At 38.8% G+C, this 19,765-nt stretch overlaps 1 protein-coding gene across 2 annotated transcripts in view; it reads right to left on the bottom strand.

The window, feature by feature from the left end:
* Hspa4l (heat shock protein family A (Hsp70) member 4 like) overlaps positions 1-19,765 on the bottom strand; it is a 50,941-nt gene that overhangs the window by 12,331 nt on the left and 18,845 nt on the right. For both annotated transcript variants that reach the window (XM_076932323.1, XM_076932324.1), the window contains exons 8-14: positions 15,978-16,222; positions 15,757-15,833; positions 14,913-15,064; positions 14,270-14,376; positions 12,638-12,771; positions 8,522-8,718; positions 2,120-2,218 (exon numbers count right to left, since the gene is read on the bottom strand). In XM_076932323.1, the coding sequence (XP_076788438.1) occupies positions 2,120-2,218; positions 8,522-8,718; positions 12,638-12,771; positions 14,270-14,376; positions 14,913-15,064; positions 15,757-15,833; positions 15,978-16,222 (1,011 nt within the window). The remainder of the gene's footprint in view (positions 1-2,119; positions 2,219-8,521; positions 8,719-12,637; positions 12,772-14,269; positions 14,377-14,912; positions 15,065-15,756; positions 15,834-15,977; positions 16,223-19,765) is intronic.

Genomic DNA, 19,765 nt, shown 5'->3' with positions numbered 1-19,765 from the left:
TCCTAAAACTAACAAATAAAAATTTTAGAGGTGAAACAAAAAAGCAAAGCCAAACAAACCTATTGCTGTCTTCTATACTTTAAAGTATGGACAGTATGGGCTGGGAGCGAAGCTCAGGAGTAAAAAGTGCTCGTCTAGCATGGACAAACTCTGGGTTCAGTGTACAGTATCACCCCCATGCTTACATGCGGGCGCGCGCACACACACACACACACACACACACACACACTCTAATAGCCTTTTGTATTCACTTTAATGCTAAGCCTTTACAACATTTGCAGTATGGAGTTGGAAATCCAAAGCTATAATGAACTACTACTTCACATACAGCACTATGGTTATAATTCTTGGCAAAGAAAACAAATATAGGTAAGAGTATAGAGAAATTGGAACCCTTCTCATAAACTATTCGTGATATTATAAACTATATAGTGATTGTTGTCAGTTTTTAAAACAGCTGAGCCATTGAGATTGTTCATTGGACACGTGCTGCTAAGCCTGACAACTTGAGTACAATCCCCAGGACCCATATGCAAGTTTTTTTTTTTTTTTTTTTTTTTGACTTCCACACAGTATGTCTAGCAATTCCATTGATGTGTCCAAAAAAATGAAAATATACACACGGAAAACTGTGTGCCAAAAGTAACATTCTCAATAGGAAAACTACACTGTAAATACTCATCACCAACAAATGGATAAATCAGAATGTGGGATGCCCTCCCTGATCAATGCAGAAATCTTACCAGGTTTTACATAATTGTTAACTCTGAGGAAATAATCCTACAGCTGTGCTGTCTAGCTGGACTGCTGTACAGGGAAGCAGAGTGTCGTGATGGGAGCATGGAGCTGGAGCTGCACTTACTGTGACCTATCTCCCCAGCCTACATTCACCTTAGTTAGTCAAGAGACTTGAATGAGGAAGGGAGGCCTAAGAAGTCAATGGGATCTGGTGCTCTCAGGGCAGCAGACCTGGAATGTGATTAAGATGTAAGCCACCTTACTTCCCTGCTTAGCACCACTGTTGGCTCAGGTGTTCACATTCAAATAGTTTTAGCTGAGTGTGGTGGCACATGCCATTAATTCTACCACTCTGGAAGCAGAGGCAGGCAGAGCTCTGTGAGTTCTGCCTGGTCTACACAATGAATTTTAGGCTAGCCTGGGCTACATAGTGAAACCTTGTCTTTCTATTCCCTAAAGATATTTTTCAATAGACCAAGCCTTGGTTTTTATTACTTAAAAAGTTGCGTATTTACTTTGCTTTCTGACTCTGTGCTTGTGCTGTCAATACTGTCACAATGATTCCTGCTACTCTATAAGGAAAGCCCTCTTGATCCTGTGGCGGACACACTTGGCACACAGGGAACCACCATAGGCCCTGCTGATGTGCTTCTCATAAGGATGTTTGGTCTCACAGCACGAACCCCTTGTAGTCAGCTGGGCACACACCATATGCGGGTTTAGGTGCTTTCCCAACCTTCTTGGTATAAAGGTAAACAATCCTGTTGCCAGGGGTTCAAGACAGCCTAGTTTTGTTAGAGGCTGTCTCTAAGCACTGTCCGTGGAAGAGCAAGATTTTTTTTTTTAAAAAGAAAAATATGATGTGACCGAAATGCCATGCAGACCATCATACAATTAAACTGTCTTCACTTGGAAGTGTTGTTTCTCCATTTCTCCAAGAGTGAGTATATAATTTCTAGTTAAAAAAGTTATTAAAACACCCTTTTCCCTGTCAAAAAATAATTTTATTTTTAATATTATATCTTGTTTTTTTAAAAGCTTTTAATTAAAACTCTGAAATGTACCTATTTTGGTGTAGGCTTTCTGTGCTTCTTCTTGGCACTGCACTTTAAATTACTAAGTATATTGAAAAGCAGGCAGCATACAGTAAACAGATCAGTTATTTCATCCGTCCACCACATCTCAGCAGGATATGGTAGGTAGAAGCAGGTCTGTGACCCAACTTCTTGTGAGCTGAGGAGGAGTCCCTTGCACAAGGGTGTGACAGACCTGCACTACACACAGGAACCCTTGTCTAAAACAGACACAACCAAACAAGCAGACATGGAGTGCAGTCCCGACAGAGCTGCAAATCCACAAGCACACCATTAGGAAAGCGCACCTTTGCTTTGGCCCCGGTGTGGTCAATCTCTTCTTCTGGGGTGTGCTCAGCACGACATTTCTGATGACCCCCTTCTTCTTGGTCAACTTGCATTTTGTCCTGGCAAGAAAATATATGAATGGATGGTACACAGCTTTCCTTTACAGCCCTATCACTGTGTTGAGATGTGTGTGGACACTAAAGCAGTTCACTTTTCAAATGACAGTAGCAACAAACAGATTAACACTGTAGATGAAAGATCAGTTTGAAGCTATGTAAACAAACCTTCTCATGCACTCTTTTTGGTCAACATTTGCAAAAAATATAGACAACTATTCTCAAAGTCATAAATTAGTATTCTCAAACTTAAGTCTTAAAAAAGGAGAATATTCAACTTGACACAAAAATGTTGTGGACACCTTAGTTATATGGAAACTCAATGAAAAAGGTGAGACTCATAACCACACAATTCAGTGACATACTTTTAAATTTATTTTTTATTAAAAATATTTTTTCATATAATATATTCTGATCACAGTTTCTCCTCCTTCATCTCCTGCCCACCCTTCTAACTTCATGCCTTCTTTCTCTCTGTTACGTATTTTCCAATGTAGTAAAACACTGAAGTTAATCAAAACTTAAAAGTCTGAAGCATTGGAATATAAACTCATAAGCTATTCATTTGGCAAACAATCTTAAACAACACATACATTTTTGTACTCTTTCTAATCACATTTACTACCACCTTCTTGAAAGAGGTTTAGAATATAGGAACCATTGTAATTCTTGCTATATCTCATAACCCCAGAGGCAACACAGGTACCCCAAACTACAGAGGTCACTCAGGCTGCCAAAACCCTAGCAGAGAAAGTCTACTGGATCTGAAGACTTTCACTGGTCAGTAGAATCACAGGCCATTCAGGCCAGAAGACCAGAGAGGAATAAGAAATCAAGGGGGGGGGGGGGGCTGGAGAGATGGCTCAGCGGCTAAGGGCACTGCTTGTTCTTCCAGAGGTCCTGAGTTCAATTCCCAGCAACCACATGGTGGCTCACAACCATCTGTAATGGGATATGGCACCCTCTTCTGGTGTGTCTGAAGACAGCTACAGTGTATTCATCATATATATTAAATAAATAAATAAATAAATAAATAAATAAATAAATAAATAAATAAAATGTTAAAAAAAAAAAAAAGAAACCAAGGGGAAGACATCCAAAAATCATCACTCCAACAGAGATAAACTCAGAAATTAGCACAAAAACCCAGATGACAAACAGAAGCCAGTGCAATATGGTGCCAGCAGAGCTCAGCTATCCCACAACTGTTAAGCCCTGGATATTACAACACACCTGAAGCACAAGAAAATGACCTTAAAACCAATCGTATGAAGATTACAAGAGGCCCCTAAAGAGGAAATGAATACATTCTTTGAAGAAATCCAGGAAAACACAAGAAGGTGAAGGAAATAAAATTGTTCAAGTCCACAAAATAAAAATAGAAGCAATAAAGAAAACACAGCCTGAGGGAATCCTGGAGATGGAAAACCTAGGTAACTTAACCGGAACTAATTTAAGTCCAGCACTTGGGAGGCAGAGGCAGGCGGATTTCTGAGTTCGAGGCCAGCCTGGTCTACAGAGTGAGTTCCAGGACAGCCAGGGCTACACAGAGAAAGCCTGTCCCGAAAAACCAAAAAACAAAACAAAACAAAACACAACAACAATAACAACAAAAAACCAAAAAACAACACCCCCCCCCAAAAAAAAAAACAGGAACTAAAAACACAAGCATCACAAACAGAATATAAGAGATGGAGGGAGAATCTCAGGCACAGAGGATGGATACAATAGAAGAAATTGATTCATTGGTCAAAGACAATGTTAAATCTAAAAAATTCCTTACATAAAACATATGAAAAGGCCAAAGCTAAGAATAATAGGAATAGAAGAAGATTCACAGGTACAAGGCCCAGAAAATATTTTCAACAAAATCATAGAAGACAAAAGGTTATTTTCCTAACCTAAAGAAAGAGGTACCTATAAAGGTGAAAAGAGCATACAGAACACCAAATAAACTCAAAGTCTTCTCATCATATAATAATCAAAACACTAAATGTACAGAACAAATAATACTAAAAGCTGCCAGGGAAAGAGGCCAAGTAACATAAAAGGCAGACCTATTAGAATTACACTCAACTTCTCAACAGGACTAAAAGCCAGAAGAGCTTGGGCTTTGCAGACTCAGACTACAGATGTGAGTATAGACTATTACACCAAGCAAAACTTTCAATCATCATAGATGGAAAAAACAAAATATTCCATGAAAAATCAAATTTAAACAATATCTAGCTCCAAATCCAGCCCTACAGGTACTAAAAGAAAAAAAAATCCAGCCCAAAGATGTTAAATACACCCAAGAAAACACAGGAAATAAGTAATTTCACACCAGCAAAACCAAAAGAACAGAAACATACACATATGTGACCACTACCACCAATAACAAACAACAAAATAACAGGAATTAAAATAATCATTGGTCATTAATATCTGTTAATATCAATAGATCCAATTCCCCCAATAAAAAGACATGGGATAACAGAATGGATGCAGAAACAAGATCCATCCTTCTGCTCCATATGAGAAACACGCCTCTGAAGTGTACACTTTAGGGTTCTTTGGAAAGTCAGTTGTGTTGGATGGCACGATGTTTTGCTGGAACAAACACGTGAAGGAATGTTTTGCTGAAGTGAACACAGGTGAAAGGCTAAGGCAGACTTGTGAAGGAACGTTTGGCTGAAGCAGACACGGGATGAATTCTTTCTTAGGGACACTCATGGATTGGTCCACTTTACACTGCATCTCCATTTGTCTGGACTCCACTCAGAGAGAAACGCAACACTACCCTCTCACCGACAGGTCTTCAACCAGAAACTAAAGAAATAAAGAAACTAAGAGATGTTATTAATCAAATGTACCTAACAGATATCTATAGAACATTTCATCCAAACACAAAAGACTATACCTTCTTTTCAGCACCCCATAGAACAGTCTCAAAACCCGACCACATACTTGGTCACAAAGCAAGTTTTAAATAGAAACAATAAAAGTGACATAACCCCCTTTATTTTACCAGACCACCAGGGATTAAAGCTGGATTTCAACAACAACAGAACAACAGAAAGCCTATAAAACTTAAGGAAACAAAACATCTCAAGTGAATGACCATTAGGGTCAAGAAAGAAATAAATTAAGGACTTCCTAGAATTCAATGAAAATGAATGTACAAGATACCCAAACTCATGGAACACAGTGAAAGCGGTGCTAAGAGAAATGTTCACAGCAAGAAGTGCCTTCATAAAGAAATTAAAGAGATTTTATGGTAGCAATTGAACAGCACACCTGAAAGCTCTAGAACAAAAAGGAACAAACACACCCAAGAGAAGACAGCAGGGAACACTCAAACTCAGGGCTGAAATCAGTAAAATAGAAACAAAGAGACCAATACAAAGAATCAATAAAACAAAGAGTTGGTTCCTTGAGAAAATCAACAAGGTAGACAAACCCTTAGCCAAACTAAAAGGCAGAGAGATGGTACCCAAATTAACAAAATTAGAAATGAATAGGGAGAAATAACAGACACTCAGAAAATTCAAAGAATTTCTAGGTCTTACTTCAAAAGCCTGTAGTCTACAAAACTGTAAAATCTAAATGAAATGGATGACTTTTTCTAGACAGATACCACTTACCAAAGTTAAATCTAGAACAGATAAATAGTTGAAATAGACAAAAATTTAGAAGCAGTCATTAAAATCTTCCAACTAAAAATTGCCCAGGGCCAGATGGTTTTATAGCAGAATTCTACCAGGCTTTCAAAGAGATAATACCAATACTCCTTAAATTATTCCACAAAATAGAAACAGAAGAAAGAGCATTGCCAAATACATTTTATGAGGCCACAGGGACCCTGAGACCCAAACTATACAGAGACTCAACTTGGATGACAAGAACTTCAAGTCTTTGAAGAAAGAAACTGAAGAAGACATCAGAAGATGGAAAAATCTCCCATGCTCATGAATCAGTAGGATTAACATAGTAAAAATGGTTATCTTACCAAAAGCAATTTACGGATTCAATGCAATCCTCATCAAAATTCCAATACAATTCTTTACAGACCTTGAAAGAATAATATCCAACTTCATATGGAAAAACAAAAGGCCCAGGATACATTCCTGTATAATAAAAGAACTTCTGGAGATACCAACTACCATCCCTGATTTCAAGCTCTACCACAGAGCTATAGAAATAAATATCACATGGTACTGGCATAAAACCACAGGTTAATAAATGAAATCAATTCAAAGAACAGAACATAAATCCACATATCTATGGATACCTGGTTTTTGATAAAGAAGTCATAAAGACAGACAGACAGACACACAGACACATACACACACAAATCATCTTCAAGAAATGGTGCTGGTCTAATTGGATGTAGGCTTTTAAGAATGCAAATAGACCCATATATATATCACCCTGCATAAAACTCAAGTTCAAGTGGGTCAAAGACCTCAAAATAAAACCAGATACAATGAATCTGGTAAAAACAGAGAGAGAGGGGGGAGGGGGGAGGGGGGAGGGGAGAGGGGAGAGAAAGGAGAGGGGAGAGAAAGGAGAGAAGAGAGAAAGGAGAGAAGAGAGAAAGGAGAGACACAGAGACAGGGGAGGGGAATAATCTTGCATTGGTGAAGAGGGAGGGACTTGGTGAAGAGGAAGAAAAATTGCAGTTGGGACATAATACATGGGAGAAGAATACATTTTAAAAATTTACTAGGGAAAATACCAGGGACCATAATTCAAACATTTTTAAGCTAATAGTACAACTTTGATCAATCAAGAAACAAAAAGATAAATAAATATGGTTCTTGTTAAATGAAACATGCAACTTCCCAAAAGGGGAAAAATTGTCTCGTAGTAAGATAACCCCTCCTCCATTTGAAATAGGTCTTCCTAATGTCCCTCAGGTATGGGCTTAAGTAACCATCCCTTTTCAGGCTCCTGAGTAGCTGATACTCTGGAGACCTTCCCTAATTATTTTATTGGTATAGATATTTTTTTTGGTCTGCATGTATGTCTGTGTACCACTTGCGTGCCTGGTACCTGAGCAGGCCAGAAAAGGGTGTGAAATCTGGAACTGGAGTTACAGGCAGGTGTAAGCTGCCATGAGAGTGCTGGGAAGTAAGCCTGGGTCTTCTGGAGGAGCTGTTAGTGCTCACCTACAAAGCCATCTCTCCAGCTCCTACAACAAGTTTTTAAAATTTTTAAGTGAAACTCTTCTGTAGCCATGCTGACTTTAAACTTTCTGCAAATTTTCTCTCCCCGAGTGCCAGAACTATAAGCATAAACTACACATCCTCTCTCCCTTCTCTTCCTCTTCCCTCTCTCTTTCTGTGTGTGTGTGTGTGTGTGTGTGTGTGTGTGTGTGTGTGTGGTGTTTGTGCATGTGCATGCTCAGAGAGGCAGAGTTAAAGGCCAGCCTGATTGACAGAGTGGGTGCCAGGTCAGCCTGGGCTACACAGTGCAGCCTGTTTTGAAAAAAAAAAAAAAAACAAAAACAAAAAACAAAACAAAAACAAAAATACTTTACAAACGCAATTGACAGTAACATACAAATTGTGGACATTAAAAAGGTAAACATTTTCTTCAAGTGAATTGAATCACGCTCTCCCTGAACTGGGAACAAAGGCAAAGGTGCATACCTTAGTCCCAGCATTCTAAAGATGGAAGCAGGAGGATCAGGAGCTCACTGGCCTTCAACTACAGAGAGGGTCTGAGACCAGCCTGGGTAGCTTGAGACCCTGTCCCAACAGTTCCCTATAGTAATCCTCCCTCTGCAGTATCAGTAGTAAGTTCAGTGCCTCATAAATCTGCCTTTGAATGTCACCAGACATATAGCATATCCTTTTGTTTAACTGCCAAAAATACCCTATAACTAAACCCTGAAAAAAAATTTAAGAAACCATTTAAGAAGCATGTCTTTAATCCTAGAATGCCAGGAGGCAGAGGCAGGTATACACCCATGAGTTTGAAGCCACCAGGGTACATAGTGAGACCCTGTCTAAAAAGAACTTCAAAGTTGTTTTATCTAGTTATAAATAAAATGCACATTTTAAAGAAGTTAGTAATGGATTTTAAACTCACATGTTCTATATAAGCTATGAAAGATACCTTGGCCCTGTATTGTAAATGCGTCATGATACAGACAATGCAGACTATATTTAAACTAAGTCTTTCTTAGTATGGTTATAAAGATGAGGCCCTACAGAAGAAACCCCCAGGCTAACCGGTTCCTTGGGAATTAAGGTACTCACTACTGAGGTGCTTTCAATAGCCCTGGTGAGAGGACCCTGAGACGTGGTTTCTACCTACCACATCCTCTTTGCCTTCATTCTTAGGAGCCTCTGTTTCCATAGGGGCATCACTGTGATCACCTTCCAGATTCTGCTTCTCAATCACTGATGCACTGGCCACACTGAAGATCCCATGGATATTAATACGAACTTTAACTTTTACTTTAGAGCTATCACCATCAGACTGTGGGAAAACATTCTGAATAGTGAAGTTTCCTTAAGGAAAGAAAGCTTTGATTAGTGTATGAACCTCAGATCAAGCTCATTAAAGGCTTTAGTAACTTAATCATCTTTAAGACATATGTAAAAGATATGATTAAGTTCTGGATGACTGCTATGGGACAAGTGCTTTGCTCAGATGATCATCTTTTATAGCATTTACAATCTGTTATGAAGATCTACATATTAAATAATTTGCTAGGAAAATGTGATTTTGAGATTATTTATATATTTATCATGTGCCTATATACAGATATAAATGCCAGTATCAAGTATGGAGGTCAGAGGACAACTTTCAGGAGTTGCTTCTCTTTTTCTAACAAGGCAGTCATCTGGGAGGTTAAACTCAGGTCTTCAGACTTGGTGGCAACTGCCTTAATTCTACATCTTGCCAGACAAAGAACTGGGATTTTAAACTAGGGAAATTTTGATTCAAAAGCTAAAAAACAAATTTGAGTAACTTATAATTAAAAGCCAAAACAATAAAGTCTAATTTCTGAATTTGAAAACCACACACAGACACACACACACACGTTTGCTATGATCTTTATAAATAAAAACTGTTATCATAGTACATGAATAAAGTTCTTCTAAAGATTTAAAACAAAATTGATACCAAAATTAGTGATACCAAGTAGAGAGAGAGAGAGAGAGAGAGAGAGAGAGAGAGAGAGAGAGAGAGAGATTTTAACAGGCCAAAAGTAAGCTAGGCCAGCAAACAAGTTTGGCTTGTATTTTTACAGGTTGGGTTGTACCCCCAATACTCATTCTAATCATGCTTCATGAAGTGTCTCACACAGTGATGGTAATTAGTAATAGTAGATAGGTTTCTGGGTTTTCTGTTTGATTGTTTTTAAGAGGGTATTAAATTGAAGATTGGTTTCCTTATCAGAAGAAGATATTTAGGAAAGAGAGAGAAGCATGTGACAAAAGAGAATACTATGTGACTATGACAATGGCCATCTTCAGAGCAAGGAGAGGGACATGGAGTGAATCCCTCCTCTGGAGTCCTACTAGGAAACAACTTGCTATAGCTCAGTTCAGAACTCTAGCTCCCAATGGTGACAATAAGCTGCTGCTGCAGAAGCCGTCTAGCTGTAGACCTGTAGCAGCCACCAAAGCCAGCATAACCTGCATTAACTTCCACTGCATTGGTAATGTGCTTTCTTATTTTCAGTCTATCAATACAGAAAAAAATTAAAATTTTCTTTTAAATATTATAAAATCATGTTTTATATTGTTATCATTTAAAAATAAACAGATAAAATGGACATCACAGTTCCCTATTTGCTCTTTCATACCACCCCACAATACAGTTTCAGAATCACACAATCATGTTAATAATACAATACAATTTGACTAAAAGTGTTTTTCATGAAACAACCTTCACAAATTTTTTAGGCCAATTTTAGAGCACTTAGAATACAGAGTCAATGAGAAAAGGAAGAGGACCTTGCACAAAGCTCAAGTCCAAGTAGATCAAGGACCTCAACATAAAACCAGATACACTGAATCTAATAGAAGAGAAAGTGGGAAAGAGCCTTGGCTAAGGGGGAAATTTCCTAGACAGAACTCCAATGGCTCATGCTCTAATATCAAGAATTGATAAATAGAACCCCATGAAACTGTAAAGCTTCTGTAACACTAAGGACATAGTCAATAGGACAAATCGGCAACCTACAGATTGGGAAAAAAATCTTCACTAACCCCACATCTGATAGAGGGTTAATATACAAATATAAAAAGAACTCAAGAAGCTAACCACCAAAAAAAAAAAAAAAAAAAAAAAAAAAAAAAAAACCCAAACAATCTAATTAAAAACTGGGGACTAAAACTAAACAGAGAATTCACAACAGAGTAATCTCGAAAGGCTGAGAAGTACCTAAAGAAATGTTCAAAGTCTTTAGTGATCAGAGAAATGCAAATCAAAACGACCCTGAGATTCCACCTTACACAAATCAGAATGGCTAAGATCAAAACCTCAGGTGACAACAAATGTTGGTGAGGATGTGGAGAAAGAGGAACACTTCCCCATTGCTGGTGGGATTGCAAACTGGTATAATCACTCTGAAAATCAATCTGGAAGTTCCTCAGAAAACTGGAAATAGATCTACCTGAAGACCCAGCAATACCACTCTTGGGCATATACCCAAAAGATGCCCCACCAGGCCACAGGGGCACATGTTCCACTATGTTCATAGCAGCCTTGTTTGTGATAGCCAAAAGCTGGAAACAACCCAAATGTCCTATGACAGAAGAATGGATACAGAAAATGTGGTTCATTTACACAATGGAATACAACTCAGCTATTAAGAATGAGGACATCCTGAGTTTTGCAGGCAAATGGGTGGAACTAGAAAATACCGAGTGAGGCAAGTCGGACCCAAAAGGACATGCATGGTATGTATTCACTAATAAGTGGATATTAGCCAAAAAAAAAAAAAAAAAAAAGTACAGAATGCCCCAGATACAGTCCACAGAACTCAAAAAGGTTAACAACCCAAAGGGCCCAAGTGAAGATGATTCAATCTCACTTGGGAGAGAGAAGAAAGCAATCACAAGAGGGGAAGGAGGGAGGGGAAGAAGGGAATATGATCTGGTATTGGGTAGGGGAAATGAACTGAAACCATGAGGGCCAGCAGAAAGAATGGAAACAGGCAACCCCTGAGGTAGGATGTAGGGGGCCCTCCTGAATATACCAGAGACCTGGGAGGTGAGAGACTCTCAGGACTCAAAGGGGGTGACCTTAGATGAAATGCCCTACAGTGGGGAGAGGGAACTTGTAGAGCCCACCTCCAGCAGGAAGACAGGGCATCAAGTGATGGATGGGGTTTCCACCCCATGGTCAAATTTCTGACCCATAATCGTTCCTGTCTGAAAGAACTGCAGAAATAAAAATGGAGAAAAGCCTGAGAAAAAGGAGGTCCAGCAACAGGCCCAAAGTGGGATCCAGCTCCAGGGGAGGCCCCAAGGCCTGACACTATATACTGATGCTATGGTGTGCTCACAAAAAGGGACCTAGAATGACTTCCCTCTAAAAGACCCAACAAGCAGCTGAAAGAGTCAGATGTAGATATTCTGTCCAACCAATGAACAGAAGCTGCTGACCCTGTGGTTGAATTAGGGAAAAGCTGGAAGAAACTGAGGAGGAGGGTGACCCTATAGGAAGACCAATAGTCTCAAGTAACCTGGACCCCCGAGATCCTTAGTCACTGGGCCACCAACCAGTCAGCATACACCAGCTGATATGAGGCCCCCAACACATATACAGCAGAGGATTTCCGGGTCTGGTTTCAAGAGAAGATGCACCTAACTCTCAAAAGACTGGAGGGCCCAGGGAGTGGAGAGGTCTGGTGGGATGGGTGGTAGTGGGGTGGGGACATCCTCGTGGAGACAGGGGGCTGGGGAGGAGGTATGGGATGGGGAACAGTCAGAGAGTGGACCAGGAGGGGGATAAAATCTGGTGTGTAAAAAAAAAAAATTAAACAAGATTTAAAAAAAAAAAAAGAAAGAGCATGAGAAGAAAATGGGATGTGACCAAACATACTGCATGCACATGCATGTGCCCATACACACATACAACATACACATATACACACACATACACACATACATACACATATGCATATACACACATACACAACACACACACACCCCTGAATGAAAATGTCATAATGAATCCCGTCATCTTGTACAATGAATGTACACTAACAAAAATATAGACCTCAAAACAAATAAGGACAAACCAAACATGCTACTTTTCTAGAAATAAACTAAGCATGAAAAAGTTCACAGTTACAAAAAACTACAAATTTCTTTAAAATACAGGACTAATTTAAATGAACTGTTAATTTCTGCTTACTTCATTCTATATATGGTTTATTAAAGGTTAAACATTTTTTTGTTGTTGTCTTACCAATTCTTGGATCAGGATAAGGCACTTCATGCAAATTAGTATAAAATGCTTCTAGTTCAAATGGTTCCTTCTTGTGGAAAGTTATGACCTTTGAGAATGGGGCCGGGTGGTTCTTTGAGAAGACTTCACATTCCCTACAGCACAGTGGGAAAGACTCACTTAATAAACAGGGTGCCTGGAAACCCAACGTCAGAACATATACTTCACTCTTAGTACATGAGCAGCAATTGCAAAAAATGAACAAATGTAAGGAATAAAAGCTATAGGTTTTTCTATTTTCAACAAGTTTATAGTTTAAGGCTTTCTGAATGTCTCACATAATCGATAACTGTACACTGAGAGAAAAGCTTACCTGTGAATATGCACATCGTGAGGTTGTCTGCAGGAAGGGCCAGGCCCTGCCTATTAACTCTCAAACACTTGCCATATGCAGCCCTTTGAACTGTATCCCCCATTAGATACATTTATTTGGAAATAAATTTAAATTTACAGAAGGGTACAGATGTAAGGACAAGACAGAGTACCTGTGTATTAGTCACCCAGCCTTGCGTACTATTGCCCTTTACCCTATTTGTCTTGTCATCTGGATGCACTACTCCATCTGTGCATTTACTAAACAAACTGAACGCGATACAATGTGTTATACTTCAAATACTTCAGTGTGCACTTCCTAAAGTGAACTGTCTGAATGTTCCAATTGTTCAGCTTATGCCTGTTCACAGTGTTTTCTTCCCCCTAAGATAGAACATTTTAAACTTGCAGTGATCTCTACTACTTAAAGAATATAACAGGAACGTTTATGGCTATTTATTTTATAACATCATTTATTACCTCAGTGACACAGGGCTTAACATACACAAACTTTCTTCTAGTCTTCAGGAGCCCACTAAGACCTTCTCCATCTTACTGTATTCACTGCCACACATGCTTTTTAGTTTAGTTCTCTCATATTTGGATTTTCTTCTTATTTAGACATGTAACTGAAATTAAACTCCACAGAACAGTTCTTGACTGAATCTGTAATTAAACTGAATCAACCAAATTCTCTGCAATGCATTCATAGAGAGTTGTGTCTTAGAGTTTCTATTACTGCAATAAAACACTATGGTCAAAAATCAAGTTGAGGAAGAAAGGGTTCATTCAACTTACACTTCTATATCAGTTTTATCATCAAAGGAAGTCAAGACCCTCCTAATGCTGCAGTCTTTTAATACAGTCCCTCATGTTGTGGTGACCCTGACCATAAAATTATTTTCATTACTACTTCATAACTGTGATTTTGCTACTATTATTTATCATAATGTAAATATCAATTTTTCTGATGTTCTTAGGTGCCCTCTGTGAAAGGGTCACTTGACGACTAAGGGGCCTTGACCAGCAGGTTGAGAACCACTGCTCTGCAGGTTGGCCCACAGCCTGGTCATATGGAGGCATTCTTTCAATAGAGGTTAATGTCAATATGTTCATCATGGTTTGCAAATGTGTTTTTTCTTATAGTCCCTTTTCTCTAATACTATTTTAGCATATTTAACAGAATTTTAAGAAGCATAACTTCCTCTAATTTAGAAAAAGCAGATTATTTTGGCTAAATATTTATGATAAAATATAATGAAAAATCTTAAAATAACCTACCCAGTCCCTTCTTCAAAAGAAGTCTTCCACCTTAATGTAATTGAGTAGGGAACAAGGTCTGTGATGGAAAATTCACGCACTTTAAATGCTGGTGAGAGGATGGCACACTGAAAGCAAGAAATGCACTTAAATGAGCAAGTACAATCATATTCTAGGGAAGCCATAATTAAATTGCTTAGTAATATCTTTACAGTAAAAATTGTTAAGATTTTAAATTTTGCTACATTTTGGTAATGACAAATGAAATCTAATTATTTTATGTGATTTTACAAAAATTAATCTAAAAACAGCTTTAAATTTCCAAGGAACTATTAATAGACATAATCTTATGAATTCAGTTTTCAGAACATAAACACATTATCCTATGTCAGTTTAAAAATATAAGCAGAACTAGGCATGATGGTACATGCCTTTAATCTCAGCATTTCAAAGACAAAGGCAAATACACACACACACACACACACACACATACACACACACAGTGTTGTGTGTGATAGGGAAAGAGACACAGATGGACAGAGACAGATAGACTTGCCAAGAATAACCTCAGTTTACTTTCATCCTATTGATGGGGTGAGTGGAATAGATAAAAGGCCTATTTTAAAAAGACTTGTCACACTGTCCAAACTACCACAGCCCTTACCTGCAATGCACATCCTCGGGCAACGGCTTCATCAGCATTTAGGGTGGTACTGATATCTTTCAGAAAGAACCTAGTGACCTGCTCCTTGACTGCAGGAATCCGAGTGGCTCCTCCTACAATTTCTATGCTGTTTATGTCTTCACGTTGTAAGTCTGGAAGTAAAACGTTTTTCAGTGAAAGAATTACAAGTATTAAAAAAATCATGGCCGGACAGTGGTGGCGCACACCTTTAGTCCCAGCACTTGGGAGGCAGAGGCAGGTGGATTTCTGAGTTTGAGGCCAGCCTGGTCTACAGTGTGAGTTCCAGGACAGCCAGGGCTACACAGAGAAACCCTGTCTTGACACCCCCCACCCCCCATGCACACTAGTTGTTTGAATGAACTTTATATGTAAGGGGATTTTTTTTTATTTGTTCAAAAGAAAAATATAGTTATTATGGAATAGGCAAATCATAGCACTGTGTGACACCACTGAGTGTGGTCCAGACAGCAGTGACAAGAGGGACAGAACCATCTCCTAAGGAACTCTAAAACTCTCCAGAGCTTGTCACCTTCCTAACTTTCACATTTTGGCCTTATTAAAGCTATTTTAAAAGCTATCTTCAAGACAGCAATCATGTCCTTATTTCTGGTTTAATCTCCTACCAAAATCTTATGAAATTACATAAAACACCCAGAAATACAGTTGGAAGCTTTGTGATATAAACAATACAACAGCAGGGAAACATGTTCAAAAAGCCGAGCTTTCTGTGTCCAGTTCTATGAATGATTGAGTCATAATTTCTTTTCAAAGTGAAAAATACAAAGCAAAACAAAACAAGAAGGAAGTTGTCATTTCCACTTACTGGCTTGATCCATTACTGCTTTTAATGGTGGCTCAACCCTGGCCAAGAGGGAAGCACACAACTGTTCAAATTGAGCCCTGAGAAAATGACATAAAAATCATTATTTTAGAGAAGGAAAGCAGAACACACCCTCTAAAGCAACCAGAACTTGGAGAAAGCCCCCCAAACATGACCCAAACAGAAAACCAGCAAGCATTCTTCCAATTGAAAGCACATGGTACCTGTTCATCTTACTAGAAACATCGAGGTCATTCATGAAACACTCGATGTTTAGGGGAAGATCTGACGCATTTGCACTCATCAGCTTCTTTAGTTTTTCACATTCCTGATACAGCCGCAATAAGGCCCGAGAATTCTCTTTGACATTTATCTTATATTTGTTCTTGAATTCATCACAGAAGTAGTCTACTAAAGCCTCATCAAAGTTTCTGCCACCCAAATATGGGTCAAAGGTAGTAGCCAACACCTGTTTAAATGAAAGAAATAACTAAGTTTTCTGAAGTACAGCGTCTCTTCATTACTTTTCTATTGCCATGACAAAACACCATGACCAAGGCACCATCTAAAAGACAACTTTAATTTGGAGCTCACAGTTTCAAAGGGTCAGTCCATGACCTTTATGGCAGAAAAGATAGCAGCAGGTTTATAGGTACAGTGCTACAGAACAAGCTGAGGGCTTTTATCTTGAGACACAACCACAAGGCAGAGAGAGCTCACAGTAACGTACCTCCTCCAAGGCCATACACCTCCTTACCCTAGCCAAACAGTTCCACCAACTGAAGACCATGTGTATTTAAACATAGGCGCTTATAGGGGCTAGTCTCATTCAAACTACCACACTCAATTTCCTGCCCCCTATAGGCTTATGGCCATGTCATAATATAAAATGCATCTAATTGAACAGCAAAATTCCCATTGACTTTTTTACATAGTTTAAAAGTCTGAAGTCTCTTTAGAAACTCAAGGCAATCTCTGTATTGTAACCTCCTGCAAAATGAAAATCAAATAGCAAAATAAATACTTCTAAATTAAATACTTCTAGCAAACAGTGGGACAAAATATGTTACTACCATTCCCAAAGGGGGCATAATGAGGATATAGTGGACAAAAGCAAGCTCAAAGCATGCCAGGGCAATCACCAAATCCTGTTCTTGTGTCAAAGCACATAGATGGCCCCCTTCAGTTTTGCTGCATACACATACTGGTTCCACTCTGCATGAAGCTCTCTCCAGCAGATATTTTCCCCCCACCCCCCGCTCTGGTGTCTTCAATATTTTAGGGTCTCTAGAGGAACCTAGGCTTTACTTGCACAGTTTCATGCAATGCCCATCAGGGTATCCACGTAGGCACGCCCCTGCTATATTCTTGGCCTTAGTGGTTTTCTTCAACTGTGAAGGAAGAGTCAGCAATCCTTTTTCTCATGCATTCTTCATGACTCCACTTGTTTATCTTCCTCTCTTCTTGAGAGAGGGTCTTTCCATATAGACTTAGCAGTCCTAGAAATCCTACATAGACTAGGTTGGCCTCAAACTCATAGAGATCCGTCTGCCTCTGCTTTAATTTATGTTAGGATTAAAAGTGTGGCTTCCTTCATAACTCTAAAGTCAGAGTCATGGGAACTAAATTAATCTGTTTGCTTGGGGTGGAGCATGGCCCTGCCCTCTCATTGAATTAAATTTGAATAAGTTTTCCTTAGTAGTTGCTTTTTAGGCAGAGAAAACTAAAATACCTTTGACCCTTTCCTTTCACAAGTTGCAGAATTAGATGGGTGGCACCTTGCTCAGAGGGCACCACTGCCTTTGTTTCATTTCTGATCAGACATCTCCTTCATCATTTTCTCTCCTTCAGCACAACCCTGGGCTCCAACATGAAAATTTCCTGGTACTCTTCCCTTCAAACTATTCATTTTGTATATTCCCCCATTGCTCTTTTTCATTATAGACATGCATAAGAGTGATCTGCTAATAACCAAGTGATAGAGTCAATATTAGGCTGTTTTGAAAATTTCTCCACCAATTAGTCTAAAACTCTTCAATTTAGCCTCCAGAAGATTCTTACAACAAGGACAAAAAGCAGCCATGTTCTTTGCCAAAATATCTTAAGAATGGTCTCTAGCCAACTTGCTAAAACTGTTTCCTCTGGAACTTCTTGGAATGGTCTCCATAGTCCACACAGCGCAGCCATCTTCCAAGTTCCCATGCTTAGAGGATTCAACTGCATTTCTAGTTCAAAGTCTCAAAGTCTACATTCCTCCAAAATAACCACGATCAGGCCTGTCATAGCAAGAGTCCACATCAGGAGCCATCACCGGAGAAGGTCAATCTAGCAGGTGATCTTCCTGAGATGTTCCTCCTTGGATTAAAAATCCACAACAGAGCTCTGACAGACAAGGCCCAGGAGAAATTCATTTTAGGAAAGATTCCTGCTATTAATCTGATTTCCTGTCACTAGGATGCACTAGTGCACCCTTTTGAACAATTCTCTGCAGAACAACAAAGATGTACTGTCTTGTACTGATGCTATATAGACAAATAGATGATTTCTTAATCCTAAGGATGATCCTATAAAAATTCCTAAATTTATAGTCATTATTAAGCTATTTTTGTAACACTGCTATTAAATCCTTTGTGATAGCCAAAAAACTCTGCCAGTCTTCAGTGTCATGAGTTAATTCATTCTGAGATAGTAAGCAGGCATTAGCAGGCATTCTAAGAGGTTGTAAAACTATTAACCAAAGGTTGTAAAAAGGGAACTATAATTTATTATAGGTGCTAGGACAGAATATAAAATATTGACTGGGTTTATCTATACAAAACTTCACTAATACCTTGGTGACCGAAGTTAAGGTTTTTAACTCTCCATGACCTTGCCAAGCTTGTGAAAGGTGATGAATGTTTAGCCAGATAATTACTCCTCATGCATATGCATGTTTATTCTCTGTTGTAAACTTCTTATCTGATCTATGGTTTGAATTTATGTGTAAACTTGTGAACTTTTTACCATGTGATCATGTATTCTGAAAGATGTCTAAGTGCTGAGGACATAGAAGAAACATGAACTGAGCTGAAGACTCCTTTAGATAGAACTGAACTGAGGAGAATTCTTTAGACAGAACTCGAGAGAGAACTTTTTAGTCAGAACTGAACTCAAGAAGAACTTAGAAGTAAAGATATAACACTGGGAGTAATGGCACTGAGATTAAGGACATTATTGTGACATCAGAGCAGGAGGAGAGAGCAAGATTAGAAGGAGAATCCAGAGTGGAAAAACTTAGAAAGTATAAGGCAACTTAAACTACTAAGAGAGCAATATGCAGAATGCAGAGGGAAAGAGGAAAGAAGAAGCTGCAGAGGCAGCAGAAGGATCAGGCAGGCTTCTCCTTATCATGGGGCAGAACAGGTCTTTTCTTTATAGCAAGGCAGGCTTAGTCTTACTAATGAGAACAAAGCTTTCTTTTTACAGACTTGGGTTTAATTCATTTAGCAATAAAAGAGTAGAAGCTTTTACTTTCTGTATGCCGTAAAAACTGGAGCTCAGTTTTCATTCAGAATGAGTGAGTTCTTTCTGTACTGGCGCTTGGTCTTTTGCTCTATATACATATGTAAGTATAGATATATGTAAGTATGTAATTATAAAATTGCATGAAATCTGGGCCCAGCTGGTTCAGATGGAGATTTAAGAAATGTGAATGCACAAATATGTATATGAATGTATGTGAGTTTAATCCATATTTGCTTGTGTAAAAGTTTCTCCTTCTGTAAGTGTGACTCTCTTCTCCTGGTTCAACAGAAGTTTAGTGATCCTCCTAGCCTGACAAGCAAGAGGCACCTGGATAGAAGGGAAAAGGCTCTAGCAATTAATCCTTTACTTAATACCCTGCTATTTTATGATGAGGTGCTAAATGCCAAAGACTGCAGCAGTTCCTGGCCTCTAAGGGACCAGGAGCTCAGCTGCAGTCTAAAGTACCTCAGACTTAGATGAGTAAACGTTTCATTACACTGCCACTCAA

This window comes from Arvicanthis niloticus, chromosome 4 (assembly GCF_011762505.2).
Source record: "Arvicanthis niloticus isolate mArvNil1 chromosome 4, mArvNil1.pat.X, whole genome shotgun sequence".
In the NCBI taxonomy this organism is placed as follows: Eukaryota; Metazoa; Chordata; class Mammalia; order Rodentia; family Muridae; genus Arvicanthis; species Arvicanthis niloticus.
The sequence above is the reverse complement of the archived record's forward strand: the minus strand, read 5'-3'. Positions and strand labels throughout refer to the sequence as shown.